General features: G+C 42.2%; 1 protein-coding gene across 1 annotated transcript in view; it reads right to left on the bottom strand.

The window, feature by feature from the left end:
* LOC115471283 (loricrin-like) overlaps positions 1-18,922 on the bottom strand; it is a 72,662-nt gene that overhangs the window by 4,397 nt on the left and 49,343 nt on the right. The window contains exon 13 of the mRNA XM_030204985.1: positions 372-485. Coding sequence (XP_030060845.1) covers positions 372-485 — 114 coding nt within the window. The remainder of the gene's footprint in view (positions 1-371; positions 486-18,922) is intronic.

Below are 18,922 nucleotides of genomic sequence, written 5' to 3' on the forward strand. Positions count from 1 at the left end.
ATTCCAAATTCATGCTTTATAGAGGAGCTGAAACAAGCTTTGGGTCAATAATGAATTATAAAAGATGCATTTAAACTATGTAGAAGATTTATAAGTTAAATAAATTTCATTCAAGATTAAAGGTTCAAAGTGTATATAACAGTGCAAATCATGAAAAATGATATCACATTAAAAATATTGAGGTTATTTTACATTTTAAAATATGAACTTTTAACCCTGAATAAAATTAAATAAAATTACTTTGTCAGTAATAAAACTATCTATCCATGTATTAAAATATTTTAATGTCTAAGAATGCAGACATCCTCAAAGATATAGTAGTTTACAAATAGCTTGTATGGGAAAAATGATTCTAATAAATTAAAACTTACGTCCAGAGACTTGACTTTTCTGTTGGCAGGAGTCATTTACTTTAACTTGAGAATTCTGTGAGCTCTGGCTCCACTGTCCTCCACAGGTACTTCCCTGGCCAGATGTAGATGTTTCTGAAGATATAGAACAGAAAAAGAAGTATGATTCTATGAATGCATACATTTCTAAGAATCGCACAATAATGCTTAAATAATTTCTGAGGAAAAAGTATTGCAATGAATTAAAACTTACGCCCAGAGACTTGACCTTTCTGTTGGCAAGAATTAACTCCAACCTGAGAGCTCTGTGAGCTCTGACTCTGTCCTCCACAGCCACTGCCCTGGTTTGATATAGATGTTTCTAAAGATAAAGATCAGAAAAAGAACTATAATTCTACAAATGCAAACATTTCTAAGAATCGCACAATAATGCTTAAATAATTTCTGAGGAAAAACTATTGCAATGAATTAAAACTTACGTCCAGAGACTTGACCTTTCTGTTGGCAGGAATTAACTCCAATCTGAGTGTTCTGTGAGCTCTGACTCTGTCCTCCACAGGCACTGCCCTGACCAGTTGTAGAGGTTTCTGATAACATAGAATAGAACAGAATAAAGACTGTGAGTCTGTGAATCTTTAGGATTGTCTACCTATAATTTTTTGTTTTCTGCTTATTTAATAGTAATCTATCTTGTACTGTGTAAGAATGAAAGGGCAGAATGGAGATGCAAATGCATACAATGTTCTCCTTCCCCTTCTCTGTCCTCCTCCCCCTTCCCCGTTACCACTATCCAGCCTCCCCTGCCTTCTCCCTTACTTTACCTTCTCTATTTCTACAAGCTATCATAGCTACTATCTTTAGACAGAAAATGCAGACAATAACTCATTCTGGAACCTAGTGTCATGCATGCACCTTACATCTTGATAACATGTGTTACTCTTTCAGATACAGCTATATCATCCTTCCTCTCAGAGACTATAAAAGCTACCCTGAGGAGCTGAATCCAAGCTTACAAACTGAATCCATGTTTCCTACCTAGCAGTGTGTCATCCTGTTATAGGGCCATTGATTCAGGACCTTGTCATTAAGGATATGCTTAAAATGAAATATTACCCCTTTATCTTAGGAAGATAATTGCAAATTATATCAAGAGTAGAAGCAAGAATCATTATCTTAAAATAAAATGCAACTTACGATCATAGGTTTGACCTTTATTTTGGCATGAGTTGTTGCCTTGATTCTGTTGGCATGTTGTCTGCTGATTGCACTGTCCTGCACCACTACCACCCTTGGCAGACATGATTCTCTCTATCTCTCTACAGTAATGAAGAATAAGGAGAGTGGATCTGTGAGTCTTTGGTCTTATCTGTGTGATTGTGCCATTTATATACACAAGTAATGCTCCTCCCTGTGCCACATCAGTTTCAGGAATGCTTTGATGGAGTTCTTGATGAGCAAATAGGAATTCAGAATCACTCATTTAATTATGACATTTCTCTTAATTTTTGGCCCAAAGGTAAGGTGCATATTTCTCAGTGTAATCTTCTTGCTTTGATGATTTAATTAGAATTAGTGACATCTTTAAGCCATGCATTGAAACTTAGAAAATAATGATAGATAAATACCATATGACTTATCCAGTCTGCCCATTCATACCATCTAATATTCCTTCCTCTTCCTTAGATATCATATGCACTTTGTCACTTTTATGTCTTTGAAAACATTGAGGGGTCCTTGTACTAAGGTGCAGTAAGCATTAGCATGCGGGGAAATGCACTACCACGGGACACATTCGGGTGTTCCACGGTAGTGTTGGCATCTGTGGACTTTTCCCACATGTCAAAAATATTTTCTATTTAGCACTGGGGGTAGTTAAGACAGTTTCAGTGCTGTGTAGTGGCCTGATTGTGAATTTTGGAGGATTGAGAAGTTTTTACTAGGTATTCCATTAGTTGTTGAGCTACTAAGCCCTCCATCATTTTGGTCAATAGAGGTATTCACGCCACTGGTCTATAATTTGTGAGTTCATTGATCTTATTCGTTGCATTTTGGGGGATTGTGGTCAGTATGATGTTGCCTTTGTTCGGGGGGAATTGACCTTTTAAAAATATGTATTTTATGTGTTTGATGAGGCAGTTGATGAACCAGTCTGGTGGATTCTTCATCAGGTAGTTGGGACACTTGTCCAGTAGGCAGTTAGCACGTGCGTATTTTGTTAGCATTGTTTTAACTGATTTGGTGGTAGGTATCGTAAATGATGTCCACGTTTTGTCTGCCTTGATAAGTTGTTTTTTTGTTTTGTACTCGCAATCGTTTAGAAAGTCCCTGATGGATGTATATATTTTGGCTAGGTTTGAGCATAGGTTAGTTATTTTTTCTTCAAATCATTTTGCAAGCTCGTTCGCAGTTGATGGTCTTTCATTTCATGCTAGTAGAGTTTTGGTGTTTAGTAAGTTATTCATGAGTTTATACACTTTTTTCATATTAATCTGATTTTGGCTCATGTATGTGCTGTAGTATCCAGCTTTTTCTCTTTTTCACTTGTGTTTATATTTTCGTATTGCTTTCCTCCATTCGGTTTTGTTTAAGTCAGATTTGGTTTTGGCCCAGTATCTTTTTAGTTTCTTGAACAGTTTTTTCACTTCTCGTACCTCACCATTGAACCATGTGCGTGGTTGTTTCTTACATGTTGTTTTTGTTTTAAGTGGTGCTATTTTGTTCAGTGTGTTTGTGCTTAGTTTGTCCCTTTTACTCATGAAGTGGATGTTGTTGGGTGATATGTTTATTTGTTCATGCAGCACTGTTTGCCAGAAGGTGTGGTTGTCCACCATTCCTCTGATTAGATAATTATGTGATTTTTTTGGCGTCTCTTTTCTTGCTGTTTTGTTTTCATTGAAATGTGAATTTGAGTTTGTTGTGATCTGACCATATCACTTCTTCCCATTTGTGATTTTCTAGTTTGTGGTTGTTTTCCATCGAGAATCTGTAGGCAAGTAAGTCTAGTAGATGACCTTTTGTGTTGGATGATGTGCCTTGTAGTGTTTTGAAGTCCCATTGGGTCAGGAAGGTTCATACGTTTCTAGTATTATGGTCTTGCTGGTTTTCTAGGTGCAGGTAAATATCATCTAGTAGGTTTTATGTTCATTTTGGTTTTTGTTCAGACTAATCTTTTCATCATATGTTGGTATGTAATTTCCTGGGTTTTTGGGTTTGTTTGTTTTTTGTGGTACTGCACTTCTAGTAGATTGTAGGGGTACTGTCTTTCTGATATAAGTACCGGTATTTTGTTCCATTTGTTAAGCGCTGTAGCTTGCAGTTCAATTATCCATAGTAGTATCAGGTAGAAGATGACCCATTCCCTTATGTTGGTCATTTTTGGTTCATTTTATGTCACAGGTGTTGCGTTCCTTCTAGGTTAAACACTGGCCTAATTGGTGATCTGCTTTCTCCTAAAATTCTATGGTTTGTTTTTGTTTGTTGTGTGCTGTCCCAAATCCAAATAGCAAATGTAACCATTTTTTAAAAAAGAAAAAAGTTTATCTTTTTTTTTAATACTATTTTGAACAAGGTTTTGTGCTTTGTGCATTTAGATTTTTAGGCTATTTTTGAACAAAAACCATACAAGTTAAAAACATACAAAATCAAGCCATTTGGATATAGGAGGGGCCAGCATGTTTAGCAGATTGGTTCCTAAGACATCCCAGGAAAGCAATGGGGCACTTTAGGGGCACTGCAGTGGAATTCATATAAATGCTCCCAGGTACACAACTCACTGCTGCTCCCTTGTCTGCTGAGTCCTCTAAAATCCCCCCAAAACCCACTACCCCTCAACTGTACACCACTATAATAGCCCTTATGGGTGAAGGGGACACCTATATGTGGGTACAATGGGTTGTTAGTGAGTTTTGGATGGTTCACAGTTTCCACTACAAGTGTAACAGGTAAGGGGAGGTATAGGTCGGGGTCCACCTGTCTACACTACACTACACTGCACTGACTACTAGACTACTCCAGGGACCAGCATGCTGCTCCAATGGATCTGGCTATAACATCTGAGGCTGTCATATAGGCTGGTGAGTAATATTTTTATTCTCATTGTTTGGACGTAGGAGGGGGGTCAGTGACCACTGGGGGAGTTAGGGAAGTCATTCCTGAATCCATCCAGTGGTTATTTGGTCATTTAGGGAACCTTTTTGTGTCGTATTCATTAGAAAAACAGGTCTAGACCAAAATGGTGAAGCTTTTTGCCCTACATGTTTTGACTTTGTTCCATTATGGCACACCCTAATCCCACCTTTGAAAGGCCTCAACACACCCCCTCGTGCTTTAGATGCACTACATAAGAATTGCATAGATAAACGGCTGCAAACAGGTTTCAAATATACCAAATTAGATGTTTTGAGAAGACATTCATCCAAATGATACTTTATGACACTTTTTAGATGTCTATCTCTTTTGAAACTGAGCCACAAAATCTTTTCCTCTAAACTGAACAGAGCATTTCCTACGATATATATTTTTGAAAGGTTGTTCTCATAGCTAAAGCTCTGGAATATATTTGTAAGACATCCTTTCTGACTTCCTGTGTCCTAGGGAAAATTACAAATAAACATAAATCATTATGACAAAGAAAGATATAAATTATTCCCTAAAGAAAAATATTAATGCCATATCATGATCAGAGATGGTCAGAAAAGAGACTACTAACGTAGTCTTATTGATGGGCTCTTGACAGGGTCATGTACCATAGCTTCAAATCTTATTAATTGAAATGATGTCACAGAGATACATCCAGATAGTAAGCCATCCATCAAAATCAGGTATGCTATTGTAGACATACAGGCAGACTGAATGCTACAATTGACTTAAATGCTCAAAAAGTATAGAGGTATAGAAGCAGGGAGACACCAAAGAAGTAGAGGATGATGAAGAACTCTCAAACTGGGGGTTGCAGATAACACCACTTTATTATAGCACCAACAATAAAGAACCTTCACAGAACCAGGCTAGCAAAAAAAGAGAATTCTGAGGGCTCTCTTGTCTTTGCATTTAGACAACAATTGTCTAAATGCAAAGACAAGAGAGCCATCAGAATTAAAGCTGAAGAGCTGATAACATCGTCTAAGGCCTAGACACCTTCTAATGAGGGTAAAAAAGATGAGGGAGATGAAGGTAGTGTGGGGGGGGGGGGGGAGAAGTATTAACAATGTACAGAGTGGGAAGGCGAGATAGGAGAATTACGAGTAGGCATAGAGGGTAGAAACAGGAACAGAGAATGGGCAGTTACCAGTTATCTAAGATGCAGGCACAAGGGAAGGCAATTTGGTGGGCAATGAGGACATTTAGGGTTGTGTAAAAGGGATTGAGTGGGGATATGGTAAGGAGTGCCAGCTACCCATTTTAATCCCCCTCACCCTCATCCATGTACGTGTTGAGGGAAAAATTTTGGTAGGGGGTGATGTGGTGCAATGATTGGGGAATAGTTTCTGAAGGGGACCTTTGCACTTATAGGGCACTGTGAAAGGGGGCAGGACACTGCAGCAAAGGGGAGGTTGGGCTTTGGTGTGGAGCAGTAGGTGGAATCAGTAGAAGTGGTCATGAAAATAAAACAAATGTAAAAAATACATATTGTAATTGGGGTTCAAACTCTCATGGGTGACACCACCGTGAGGGTTGGTATGATTCAGCAGCACCTCTGGTCATGCTATTATTTGGCGTGACTCAGTGACACTGTGGCTCATGTTATGACTGCTATCATTACTTACTCGTTGTCATTAAGTAGGGGGCTAGTTCATTTCCAACTAGCCATCGAGGTGAGGGGGAGGGTGTAATAGACTGCTCTGGGCATTTTATCTTTTGTTACATGTTTATGCAGATATGTTAATTGTATGTTACATGAGTTATTTGGGTGTTTTCTTTAATAATACTGTGGCCAATGCATTGCCACATTAATTTGTAAATATTAATGCCTGTGAGATGATTTTTTACTGATGGGAGAATAATTGCTGTGAAACGTTGGAATGGTTCAAGTGCCGATGTTATGGAGAATGTAGTGAGTATATTCAGAAGCCATAAATAGATCAAAATCTGACATATGAATGGATAAGAAGAGGTGAACATAAACCTAATGAAGAAAGACTGATAATTGCAGCATGGGATAGTGATCTAAGGACAAGCTGGTTCATAGTCAGCATTGAAAAATATGGTAAAACTAACATGCAGATTCTAAAGCACACAACTGCAAACAATTGTATATTATTATTAGTTGCAATCTGTTGATGTGTGAAAGCCTGTATACAGAAAGGCAAATTAAGGTACCATAAGTACATACATAAGTATTGCCATACTAGGAAAGACCAAAGGTCCATCGAGCCCAGCATCCTATTTCCAATAGTGGCCAATCCAGGCCAATCCAAACCTGGCAAGATCCCCAAAATGTACAAAACATTTTATACTGCTTATCCCAGAAATAGTGGATTTTCCCTAAGTCAACTTAACAACGGTCTATGGACTTTTCCTTTAGGAAGCCGTTCAAACGTTTTTAAACTCCGCTAAGCTAACCACCTTTACCACATTCTCTGGCAACGAATTCCAGAGTTTACTTACACGTTGAGTGAAGAAACATTTTCTCCAATTCATTTTAAAGTTACTACATTGTAGCTTCATCGCATGCCCCCTAGTCCTAGATTTTTTGGAAAGCGTGAACAGACGCTTCAAATCTACCCGTTGAAGTTCACTCATTATTTTATAGACCTCTATCATATCTCCCCTCAGCAGTCTTTTCTACAAGCTGAAGAGCCCTAGCCACTTTAGCCTTTCCTCATAGGGAAGTCGTCCCATCCCCTTTATCATTTTTGTCGCCCTTCTCTGCACCTTTTCAAATTCCACTATATCTTTTTTGAGATGCGGTGACCAGAATTGAACACAATATTCGAGGTGCGGTCGCACCATGGAGCGATACAAAGGCATTATAACGTCCTCACTTTTGTTTTCCATTCCTTTCCTAATAATATCTAACATTCTATTTGCTTTCTTAGCCGCAGCAGCACACTGAGCAGAAGGTTTCAACGTATCATAAACGATGACACCTAGATCCCTTTCTTGGTCCGTGACTCCTAACGTGGAACCTTGTATGACGTAGCTATAATTCGGGTTCCTCTTTCCCACAAGCACCACTTTGCACTTGCTCACATTAATCGCCATCTGCCATTTAGACGCTCAGTCTCCCAGTCTCCCAGTCTCGTAAGGTCCTCTGGTAATTTTTCACAATCCTCCTGTGATTTAACGACTTTGAATAACTTTGTGTCATCAGCAAATTTAATTACCTCACTAGTTACTCCCATCTCTAGGTCATTCACTCAAAAATATATAAAATGATTTAACTATGTGATATGACCATGACAGAATTGTAGAGAATGAACAAGTTTTGATCACCTGAGATATTCCCACCAATAATAAGCTTGATGCATGAAAGCCAAACATTGTGGTATGGGAGCACAGCACATGTTAAGTATTGATAATAGTTCAGTTAGTACTAAATGGCTGTTTTGTGCTATGTGTGGAGAAAAAGAAGATTCTAAAATGAAAAAATGGAATCAGAAATCATGAAAATATGGCAGGAAGATACAGAGGTATTTCTAACACTTCTGAGTGCCAAGAAATTTCCAAGTGTAACCCCTTGCTATATTGGGACTGATGAATGGAGCCCTGGGTGGAAGGAACCCAGCAGGGAAAAGTCATGAATCCATCTAGCACTTGAGAGTGCCCTGATTTGTGGAATCACAGTGTGAGATGGATCTGGTAATTATTATATAAGGGAGTACAATAAATTTGTCCTTGGTAGCCTGTGTTTGAGAACTTCTATACCCCCGCCAAGTTATCCAGTGGAAAGAGAGGTACCTGCTGAGCCAGCCCTGATTGTAGAGCAGGATCAGGGTCATTGCTGTTCATTTCTTTAGCCAACAGAGGAGCCGAACTGTGGGCTGAGATTGGGGAGTCTTGCCACAAACCGGGATCAAGGGTTAGACGCTGTCTACCTGCGACTGGTGATTTCTTTCAGGGTAAGTCTCTGAAAGACTAGGATGGTAATGCTGGATCCAAATCTCTGATGGTAATTGTGCTACATCAGAGAAACTGACTGTGGGGTGTTATCTGGGTACAGGTCAGGCATAAGGGTTTTGCACACATGTATAATACAAGAAGGAAAAGTTATCTTCTTTCGTGACTCAATAAGATCAAGCCTGAGATGCCATCATAACTGTATGCTGAGGACTATCATGTCAACCTTTACTTGGTTCCAATTTGTTGAATAAAGTTCAGTTGATTTTCTTGACTCTCCTGACTACTGTGTGGTTCCTGGGCTGGAATTGGAGGGAGCCTGAACTGAGTTGTTCATACCCAGTCTCCTGAACCCCAAGGTGAGCTCGCAGAGAAGAGTAGAGAGCCTAATCCAGCTAAGTGAGAGACGCGGGTTACAAAAGCACACCATGATAACTTGCTTGTAGATATTAGACCTTATAAACTTCAGAAGGAGGTTCTCTTGGACACAATGCAAGTGCTGAGGTAATCTTAACAGTACAGCTGAGAGTCTGAGCTTCATTCCTGTCATGAAATATACAACCTATTTGGAGACCCCCGGTCAGGCATTTTGCTGGAGAACAGGGGGAAGAAGGGAGTTCTAAAGTGATAGTGGGAGGGAGGAAGGGAGAGAGAGAGAGAGAGAGATGGACTTTGGAGAGGCAGAACGAGTGAAAAAGCTGAGGGAACAGAGGGAAAGGAAGAGTGATATCTTTAGGCCTAAAGAGGAGGGGTAGGAAAAGTGTGCCCACCCCTGGTAATTAACTTTGAATCTGAGTTGTAGGGAGGGGAAAGAAAAGACACCACTCCTCCCACAAAAAACAACAATCTCCATTTTGCCCTCTTCCTACCCCCTTCCCCACCAACTGAAGCAGTCAAGCTATACCTATGACAAAATCAGAAACCAGGAGGTGAGACAGAAACAAAGAATTTAAGGACAGAGAATCTACTTGACAGCTTTACTCATTTGTTGTACTGAATTATTATGAGTGATTAAATCTGATTTGTGAAAAGGGGTGTTGTGTACTGTAATACTGTTATGATTCACACCTTGCTATTGTGATAATCTCTATATAATAATTGGTCAAACTGCTTCCTGGATGACTGGCTGGCTGGGTTCGTAACAGCATGCAAACGAGCTGACATCAGATTGCCTCCAGCGTTCCCTTCCCTCTCAGTGTTCCACCCTCATGCAAAGATGAAATGACGTCAGAGGAGGGCAGGACACAGAGAGGGAAGGAAAGGGAAGGCTGGAGGCGACGCAAGCCGAGCCTGCCACTTTCACTGCCGCCACTGCAACCTGAGCTAAAATTAAAGATTTTAAGGAAGGGCGGCAGAAAGGACAAGAGGGCTGTTGTAGAAGATGATGAAGGGCAGGTGAGGGTTGGGGTTCAACTCCACCTTGGGTGCTTAAAAGGGAGGCAGGTGGGAGTTGAGGCGACTCTCTGGACAGGGAGGGGAGGGGAATCACTGGACATCGATAGGATGGGATGGAAGGGGAGACTCACTCGACATGGAGAGGAGGGCAGGGCACGGGCCAGAGGAGAAATAGCTTAGACGAGAGTCACTGGCCATGGATGGGATGGAATGGGAGGGCAGAGGACAATCACTGGACTTGGATGGAATGAAATGGGAGGGCAGGGCAGAGGAGAATCGCTGGACATGGATGGGATGGGATGAGAGGGGAGGGGAGAGGAGGGGAGAATCGCTGGACATGGATGAGATGGCAGGGGAGGGGAGAATCGCGGGTCATGGATGACAGGGCAGATGACAATCACTGGACATGGAGGGGAGGGCAGGGCAGAGGAGAATGGCTGGACATGGATTGGATGGGATGGAAGGGGAAGGGAGAATCACTGGACTTGGAGGGGACGGGAGAATCGTGGGACATGGGAGTGGAAGGCAGGGCAGAGGAGAATCAGTGGACATGGATGGGATGGGAGGGGAGGGGAGGGGAGGGGAGAATCAGTGGACATGGAGGGGAGGGCAGGGGAGAGAGGAGAAATCGCTTAGATGAGAGCCTTCCTAGGGCCCGTTTCATTTTTCACAAAACGGTCAAGGCATTTAGGTCCTCTTTTATTAAACCGTGCAAGCGATTCCCACGTGGCAATTTTGACAAAGTCCATTCAAAGTGAATGGGCTTTGTCAGCATTGACATGCCAGAAATCGCTAGCTCAGTTTGGTAAAAGAGGCCATTAATGAGAATTAAAGTAATGATATGTATTTAGAATCAGTGGAAAGACGTATTTATACAAGGTAATATTTAATAGGGTCAAATCCACATTTCTATATATGAACGTTCAGTCGATTTATCCAAATAAGGTTACTTATTTTATTTATTAATTTTAAAACATTGGTTTTCTGCAAAAGTCATCTAAACCATCGTATACAATACACAAACAAAATACAAATCTGTTAAATGCCATGTAAGACAAAAGAGACATCTGTACAATCTTACATTAAAAATACATGGGCCAGTAATTAAACAAAGTTATATTTACAGTTCACCATCCCATATATATATATATATATATATATATATATATATATATATATATATATATATATATATATATATATATATATACACACACACACACAGTGCAATCCACTTAAGTGCAAGGATCTGGGACTAAAAAAATGCATGCACTTAACTGTTGTGACCCAAAGAAGCTTGACATCTGATAAACATATGTACAGTACTGTTTATTATTATATGTACAGTATACAGTCTCCGTAAACTGACATTAGGCTTACTTGAAGTAATCAGTTATAGTCCTCTGTACACTAATGGGTCTGTGAGTTCCATAGACTACGTCTGCCAGATGATAAAAACTGTCATAGCACTGACATCCAGTGGCCTCCAGATAGGCCCGCATGGTGTTGAGACTCTCCAGAGCTCTTGCAAAAGTGACAGGTGGAGATTGTTGAATTTCGTTAGCATGTGCCTCTCTGCTCATTTCATCCTATGTTTCATCATCAGCCATTGTTGCCTGTGTGTAGGCGCATATCTCAACATCAGTGCTGTCGTCAGCTGTTTGTAGATCATAATCAACAGCTACGTAGCGATGAAACTCCTCTTCAGTAACACCGGCTGGGATGTCAATAACCTGTTCATCAGACACGTTTGCAACAGCTGCATCTGTTTCGTCCCTCTCCACATCCTTAACAAAGCTTGCACGCTTGTAGCAGTTCACAATGGTTGCCTGTGTAATATGATTCCAGGCTTCTTTCTGCATATGTAGGGAATCTAACAGTGATAGATTACGAGCCAGTTCAACAGCAGGTTTATCCTTGCCAGTCTGGTCATCCATAACACTCATCAGATGACGTAGCACAAGAGCTCTCTCCCTGAGCCCTGCCCTCCCATCCATGCTCCTCTGTCCCCTGCCTACCTTCATCCATCCATATTAAGCAATTTTTCCTCTCTCCCTGGGCCCTGCAATCCCATCCATGTCCATCCATGCTCCTCTGTCCCCTGCCCACCTCCATCCATCCATATTAAGCAATTTCTCCTCTCTCCCTGAGCCCTTCCCTCCCATCCATGCTCCTTTATCCCCTGCCCCTCCATTCATTCCTATCCAGTAATTCCCCTCTCTCCCTGAGCCCTGCCCTCCAATCCATGCTCCTCTATCCCCTCCATTCATCCCTATCCAGTAATTCCTCTCTCTCCCTGAGCCATGCCCTCCCATCCATGCTCCTCTGTCCCCTGCCCACCTCCATCTATCCATATTAAGCAATTTCTCCTCTCTCCCTGGGCCCTGCCCTCCCATACATGCTCCTCTGTCCCCTGTCCACCTCCATTCATCCATATTAAGCAATTTCTCCTCTCTCCCTGCCTACCTCCATCCATCCTTATTAAGCAATTTCTCCTCTCTCCCTGAGCCCTGCCCTCCCATCCATGCTCCTCTGTCCCCTGCCCCCTCCATTCATCCCTATCCAGCAATTCCCCTATCTCCCTTCCATGAACCTTGCCCTCGCACCCATGTTCCTCTCTCCCCTGCACTCCCGCTCCCATGTCCCAACTGCCCGCCCTCTTCTCCCTCCCAACATCCCTTTCCTTTTTTTTTTCTTTTAAATGTACCTCCGTCCGGCAGCACAGGCGCAGCGTCAGTGAAGGAGGCGGTGCTCCCGACGTGTCTAGCCTTTCTTTCGCTCAGTGTCCCGCCTTCTTCTTACGTCATTTCTTGATGTCAGAAGAAGGCGGGACACTGAGCGAAAGGAAGGCTAGACACGTCGGGAGTGCCGCCTCCTTCACTGATGCTGCGCTGCCGGACGGAAGTAAATTTAAAAGGAGAAAAAAAAGGAAAGGGATCTTGCGGGAGAGAAGAGGGCGGGCAGTTGGGCAATGGGAGCGGGAGGGCGAGGTAAGCATGGTGCGGCGGCTCCCCCCCAGAGGACGGCGCCCCCCTGCCGTGCTTATTCCGCTTACCGTGTTGGCACGGCCCTGAACAGAAACTGCAGGCAAAGTAAGAAGTAATCAAACCCCACTAAAGCACAGAGCAAATAGCTCAGACAGAGCGCAGGTAAAGCTTCAGCAGAACAGAAATAATGCCAAAGCAGGGGTTATAGGGAAAAGTAAGCTTAAGTAGATCAGAGTGACATCAGTTCAGCCCCTGACGGACCAATCAGGAGCAATTCCAAGCATTCCCCTGTCTGACTAACAGAATTATAACAAGAGTAAAGAAATAAATGGACAGGAGGCCCTGGAAAAGGGGTTAAGAGAACAGGTAATGAGCAGCAGAACCAGAGACTGGGACCAACATGATAAGAAAAACAAAGTCACCAGACAACAAAGGTAGAAAAAAATCATTTTATTTTCATTTTAGTGTTTGGAATATGTCCAATTTGAGAATTAACATCTGCTGTCTTATTTTGCACTGTACAGGAGAAAATGTGTTTCATTCTGTTTTCCCGGTATTATGCTACATGCAGAGCCTAGGATTTCAGGTTCATTTTTACCCCTATTTGAAGAGGGGCTATCTCTGTTCTGTCTCTGAGAGAGACTGCAAGGCCAAGTGTCTGAATAGGGATCTTTTTGTTAGGTTCTGAGATTTTGATAACACATTGGGCTCCTTTTACTAAGCCGTGCTAGCGATTTCCATGTGTCACTTGCAATGAAGGCCATTCAATTTCTATGGTCTTCATCAGGGCGTGCCAACACGGTAAGCGCGGTAAGCGCAGTAAGCACCGCAGGGGGCGCCTGACTTCAAGGGCACCGCGCCATAGTTGTATGTTTTTTAAAAACCTTACTCCTCCGCTCCATCCCCGATTCCCCGGTGCTTTAAATTTACCTCACTCCGCCTCCGACATCTGCGCAGCGTCAGTGAAAGCGCTGCCTGTCTGACGTCTCTCCACCAGCCTTCCCTTCGCTCCTTCGTTCCCTCTGTGTCCCGGCCTCAAGGAAATGACATCAGAAGAAGGCGGGACACAGAGGGAACGAACGAGCGAAGGGAAGGCTGGTGCAGAGACGTCAGACAGGCAGCGCTTTCACTGATGCTGCGCAGACGTCGGAGGCGGAAAGAGGTAAATTTAAAGTGCTGGGGAACTGATAGTCTGCAGGGGGGGGCGCCAACTGATGGTCTGCAGGGGGGCGCAAGAGACCCTAGGCACGGCCCTGGTCTTCATTACATTTGCTGTGGGGGAATCACTAGCATTGCTTAGTAAAAAAAAGCCCATGGGTGGTGTTTCAGATTTGGCAAGACTGTTTTTCTAATTCCTAGTCTATGTGCTAATTTGGTTTGTATTATTTTGGGTGTTCTGGAGCTGTAACAGGTTACAGCAATTATTTATAATGAAAAAAATCACAAGTTATTTTTTGTCTCCTATACGATACAATGGCATCATAACATCCTCACACCTGTTTTCTATATCTTTTCTAATAATACCCAACATTCTATTCGCTTTCCTAGCCACAGCAGCACACTGAGCAGAAGGTTTCAGTGTATTATCAACAACGACACCCAGTGTATCGTTCCATGGTGCGACCGCACCTTGAGTATTGTGTACAATTCTGGTTGCCGCATCTCAAGAAAGATATAGTGGAATTGGAAAAGGTGTAGCGAAGGGCGACGAAAATGATAGCGGGGATGGGACAACTTCCCTATGAAGAAAGACGAAGGAGGCTAGGGCTTTTCAGCTTGGAGAAGAGACGGCTGAAGGGAGACATGATAGAGGTTTATAAAATAATGAGTGGAGTGGAACAGGTGGATGTGAAGCGTCTGTTCACACTTTCCAAAAATTGTAGGACTAGGGGGCATGCGATGAAACTACAGTGTAGTACATTTAAAACAAATAGGAGAAACCTTTTCTTCACCCAACCATTAATTAAACTCAGGAATTCGTTGCCAGAGAACGTGGTGAAGGCGGTTAGCCTGGCAGAGTTTAAAAAGGGTTAGACGGTTTCCTAAAGGACAAGTCCGTAGACCGCTATTAAATGGACTTGGGAAAAATCCACAATTTCGCGAATAACATGTATAGAATGTTTGTATGCTTGGGAAGCTGCCAGATGCCCTTGACCTGGATTGGCTGCTGTCAGGGACAGGATGCTGAGCTTGATGGGCCTTTGGTCTTTTCCCAGTATGGCATTACTTATGTACCTATGTACTATCCCTTTCTTGGTCCATAACTCCTAACGTGGAATCTTGCATGACGTAGCTATAATTCGGGTTCTTTTTTCCCACATGCATCACCTTACACTTGCTCACATTAAATGTCATCTGCCATTTAGCCGCCTAGTCTCCCAGTCTCGTAAGGTCCTTCTGTAATTTTTCACAATCCTCTCGCGAATTAACGACTTTGAATAACTTTGTATCATCAGCAAATTTAATTACCTTGCTAGTTACTCCCATCTCTAAATCATTTATAAATATATTAAAGAGCAGCGGTCCTAGCACTGACCCCTGAGCAACCCCACTAACTACCCTTCTCCATTGTGAATACTGCCCATTTAACCCCACTCTCTGTTTCCTATCCTTCAACCAGTTTTTAATCCACAATAGGACATTACCTCCTATCCCATGACCCTCCAATTTCCTCTGTAGCCTTTCATGAGACACCTTGTCAAACGCCTTTTGAAAATCCAGATACACAATATCAACCGGCTCCCCTTTGTTCACATGTTTGTTTACTCCTTCAAAAAATTGAAGTAAATTGGTCAGGCAAGATTTCCCCACACTAAAGCTGTGCTGACTTGGTCTCAGTAATCCATGTCCTCGGATGTGCTCTGTAATTTTGTTTTTAATAATAGCCTCTACCATTTTCCCCGGCACCGACATCAGACTCATGTCTATAATTTCCCAGATCTCCCCTGGAACCTTTTTTAAAAATTGGTGTTACATTGGCCACCCTCCAATCTTCCGGTACCACGCTCGATTTCAAGGATAAATTGCATACCACTAATAGTAGCTCCGCAAGTTCATTTTTCAGTTCTATCAGTACTCTAGGATGAATACTATCTGGTACAGATGATTTGCTACTCTTCAGTTTACCGAACTGCCCCATTACGTCCTCCAGGTTTACAGAGAATTCAGTACGTTTCTCTGACTCATCCGTTTGAAATACCATTTCTGACACTGGTATCCCACCCAAATCTTCCTCGATGAAGACCGAAGCAAAGAATTCATTTAAGCTCTCCGCTACATCTTTGTCTTCCTTGATCGCCCCTTTTACCCCTCGGTCATCCAGCAGCCCAACCAATTCTTTTGCCGGCTTCCTGCTTTTAATATACCGAAAAAAATGTTGCTATGTTTTTTTGCCTCTACTGCTATCTTTTTTTCTTAATCCCTCTTGGCCTTCTTTATCTGTGCCTTGCATTTGCTTTGACACTCCCTATGCCGCTTCTTGTTATTTTTAGACAGTTCCTTCTTCCATTTTCTGAAGGCGTTTCTTTTAGCCCTAATAGCTTCCTTCACCTCACTTTTTAACCACGCCGGCTGTCTTTTGGACTTCCGTTTTTCCTTTCTAATTTGCGGAATATGTTTGGCCTGGGCCTCCAGGATGGTATTTTTGAATAGCATCCATGCCTGTTGTACAGTCTTTACCCTCTCAGTTGCCTCTCTAAGTTTTTTCTTAACCGTTCTTCTCATTTTATCATAATCTCCTTTTTTAAAGTTAAACTCTAACATATTTGACTTCCTATGTATAGTTACTTCAAGGTTGATACCAAAACTGATCATATTATGATCACTGTTATCAAGTGGCCCCAGTACCATAACGTTCCCCACCAGATCATGCACTCCACTAAGGACCAAGTCCAGAATTTTTCTTCTCTTGTTGGCTCCTGCACTAGCTGCTCCATAAAGCTGTCCTTGATTTCATCAAGGAATTGTACCTCCCTAGCGTGCCCCGATGTCACATTTGCCCAGTCTATATTTGGGTAATTGAAGTCACCCATTATTATCGCATTGCCCATTTTGGTTGCGTCTCTGATTCCTTTTATCATTTCTGCGTCCTCCTGCTCATCATGGCAAGGCGGACGGTAGTACACTCCTATCACCATGATTCAAAGGTGTGATCTGTGTCCTGCTGAATTTGTAATCTATCTGAGTCAAGGCTCTCATTAATATACTATCATAGAGGCTCATTTTCAAAGCACTTAGCCTCCCAAAGTTCCATAGAAACCTATGGAACTTAGCCTCCCAAAGTGCTTTGAAAATATGCCTCAATGCAACCCCTGCACCAGTCCGTTCCACCCTATGACTACGATATACTTTGTACCCCGGTATGACAGTGTCCCACTGGTTATCCTCCTTCCACCAGGTATCAGTAATGCCTATTATGTCCAATTCTTAATTTAGTGCAATATATTCCAACTCTCTCATCTTATTCTTAGACTCCTAGCATTTGCAAAAGCTACAAAAGTATCTGTCTTTGAAATGAGTATTGAATTTGCAATGCTTAACCCAGAGCTATATCTTGCTAAAAGGGTAAGAGAATTCAGCATCTTCTACTGTATTAAATGTTTGAAGGAACAACCATTGGCTATAAGACTTTCCAAGGATTAAAGCTTTTAAATATTCTTCTGCTGTCAATGAACCCATTTTTGCTGGAGTCAACATTATGGTCTACATCTTGCTCTTTCATGCTTAGAATATGGATTGTAAACAATAACAAGAAATTGTATGTTTCCTTAAGTATATGCGAAATATGTGTTTGAAATTAGTCATTAATACTCTTTTCTATTGAGGGGGCTGGTCAGCCTTACATAGTTAGTGATTCACCTCCAAAAGCTTACTGTAACATCTGTTTGACCACGGATGTGAAAGAAACCCTCAGAACCCAGGCTTGGGTTTTAAAAATTCATAGGTTTGTAAAAAGAGATGTGCAGACAATTATGATATGCTTCAGTTATTAGGATTGTTTTATTATATCAGTGAAATCATATGGAGTGCACAGATTGTTTCTGATTACAAGATACTGTTTGGAATCAACACTAAAGATCAATCTTTTGAAATCAGAATGATTAAATAGAGGGTAACATGCTTGATGCTGATTTTTGGAAAGTGGAGTTTCAGTGTTGCTTTTTCACTTCTTTGCTCCACCTGTGCATTGTTGCTGCTGGTCTGTGTTTTGACATCCACCTGGAACAAGAATCAGAAAATCTGTGAAAATATGCTCTATCAAACTCCTCAGGCTCCCTGCATACTTACTTTTCATTCATTCAATATATAAGATATAATTACAAATACATTCTGGTTAGTTAGTTAGAGAGGAACCCTTTTACTATGCTGCACTAAGAAGTTGCCTGTGTTATGTTTAGTGTGTGGATTTCCCACACATTGAGGCCACTTTTACTGGGAGGGTAAAATGGCCGCAATGTTGTTTTTTTTATTAATGGCCACATGCTAATTTCCAAATTAGCATGTGGATAGTGTTAAACTGTTTGTGAGCCCTTCTGCCTAGGCCAAGGCTTAGGAAGGACCTTGGCCAAGGCCTAGGGTAGACCAAACAGGTGCTAAGCAATACCATGACCACAAAGCCCCGAACACTCAGAACAATCAACTAGCACCACCAGAAAAGGAAGACAGACCACTCAGGCAGGCCGAACGGCTGAACAGGAACCAACTTGTACAGAGCCCAAGCATACGGGCCTCACGGCCAAACTGGAACCGAGTCATACACTAGGGAAGGGAAAAAAAACAATGAGGGGTCCCAAAAGAGACTGGAACTCATGCAACGCACACAGTGCTAGATAGTGACACAAGGGAAGGGCAACAGACAAAAAGCTGGCAGGTACAGACTAAGACCAGGGGAAAAGAATGCACACAAAGGCTACACAAAAACACAGTGTAATCCGTTAGGTTGGTCGTGAGCCCTTGAGCCCTGGCCGAGGCCAGCAGAGCGCCGACCCAGGCCAAGGGGAGACCGACCCACCACTGCACACCCCAGCTACTCAAACCCCTAACCTACCTTCCCCTGTAGCACCTCAGGAAGAAAGGGAAATAGGCATACAGGCGGGCCTTGTGGCCAAACAGGAACCCAGGCGCTCAGAGCCA

The sequence above is a fragment of the Microcaecilia unicolor genome, chromosome 5 (assembly GCF_901765095.1).
Source record: "Microcaecilia unicolor chromosome 5, aMicUni1.1, whole genome shotgun sequence".
Classification (NCBI taxonomy): domain Eukaryota; kingdom Metazoa; phylum Chordata; class Amphibia; order Gymnophiona; family Siphonopidae; genus Microcaecilia; species Microcaecilia unicolor.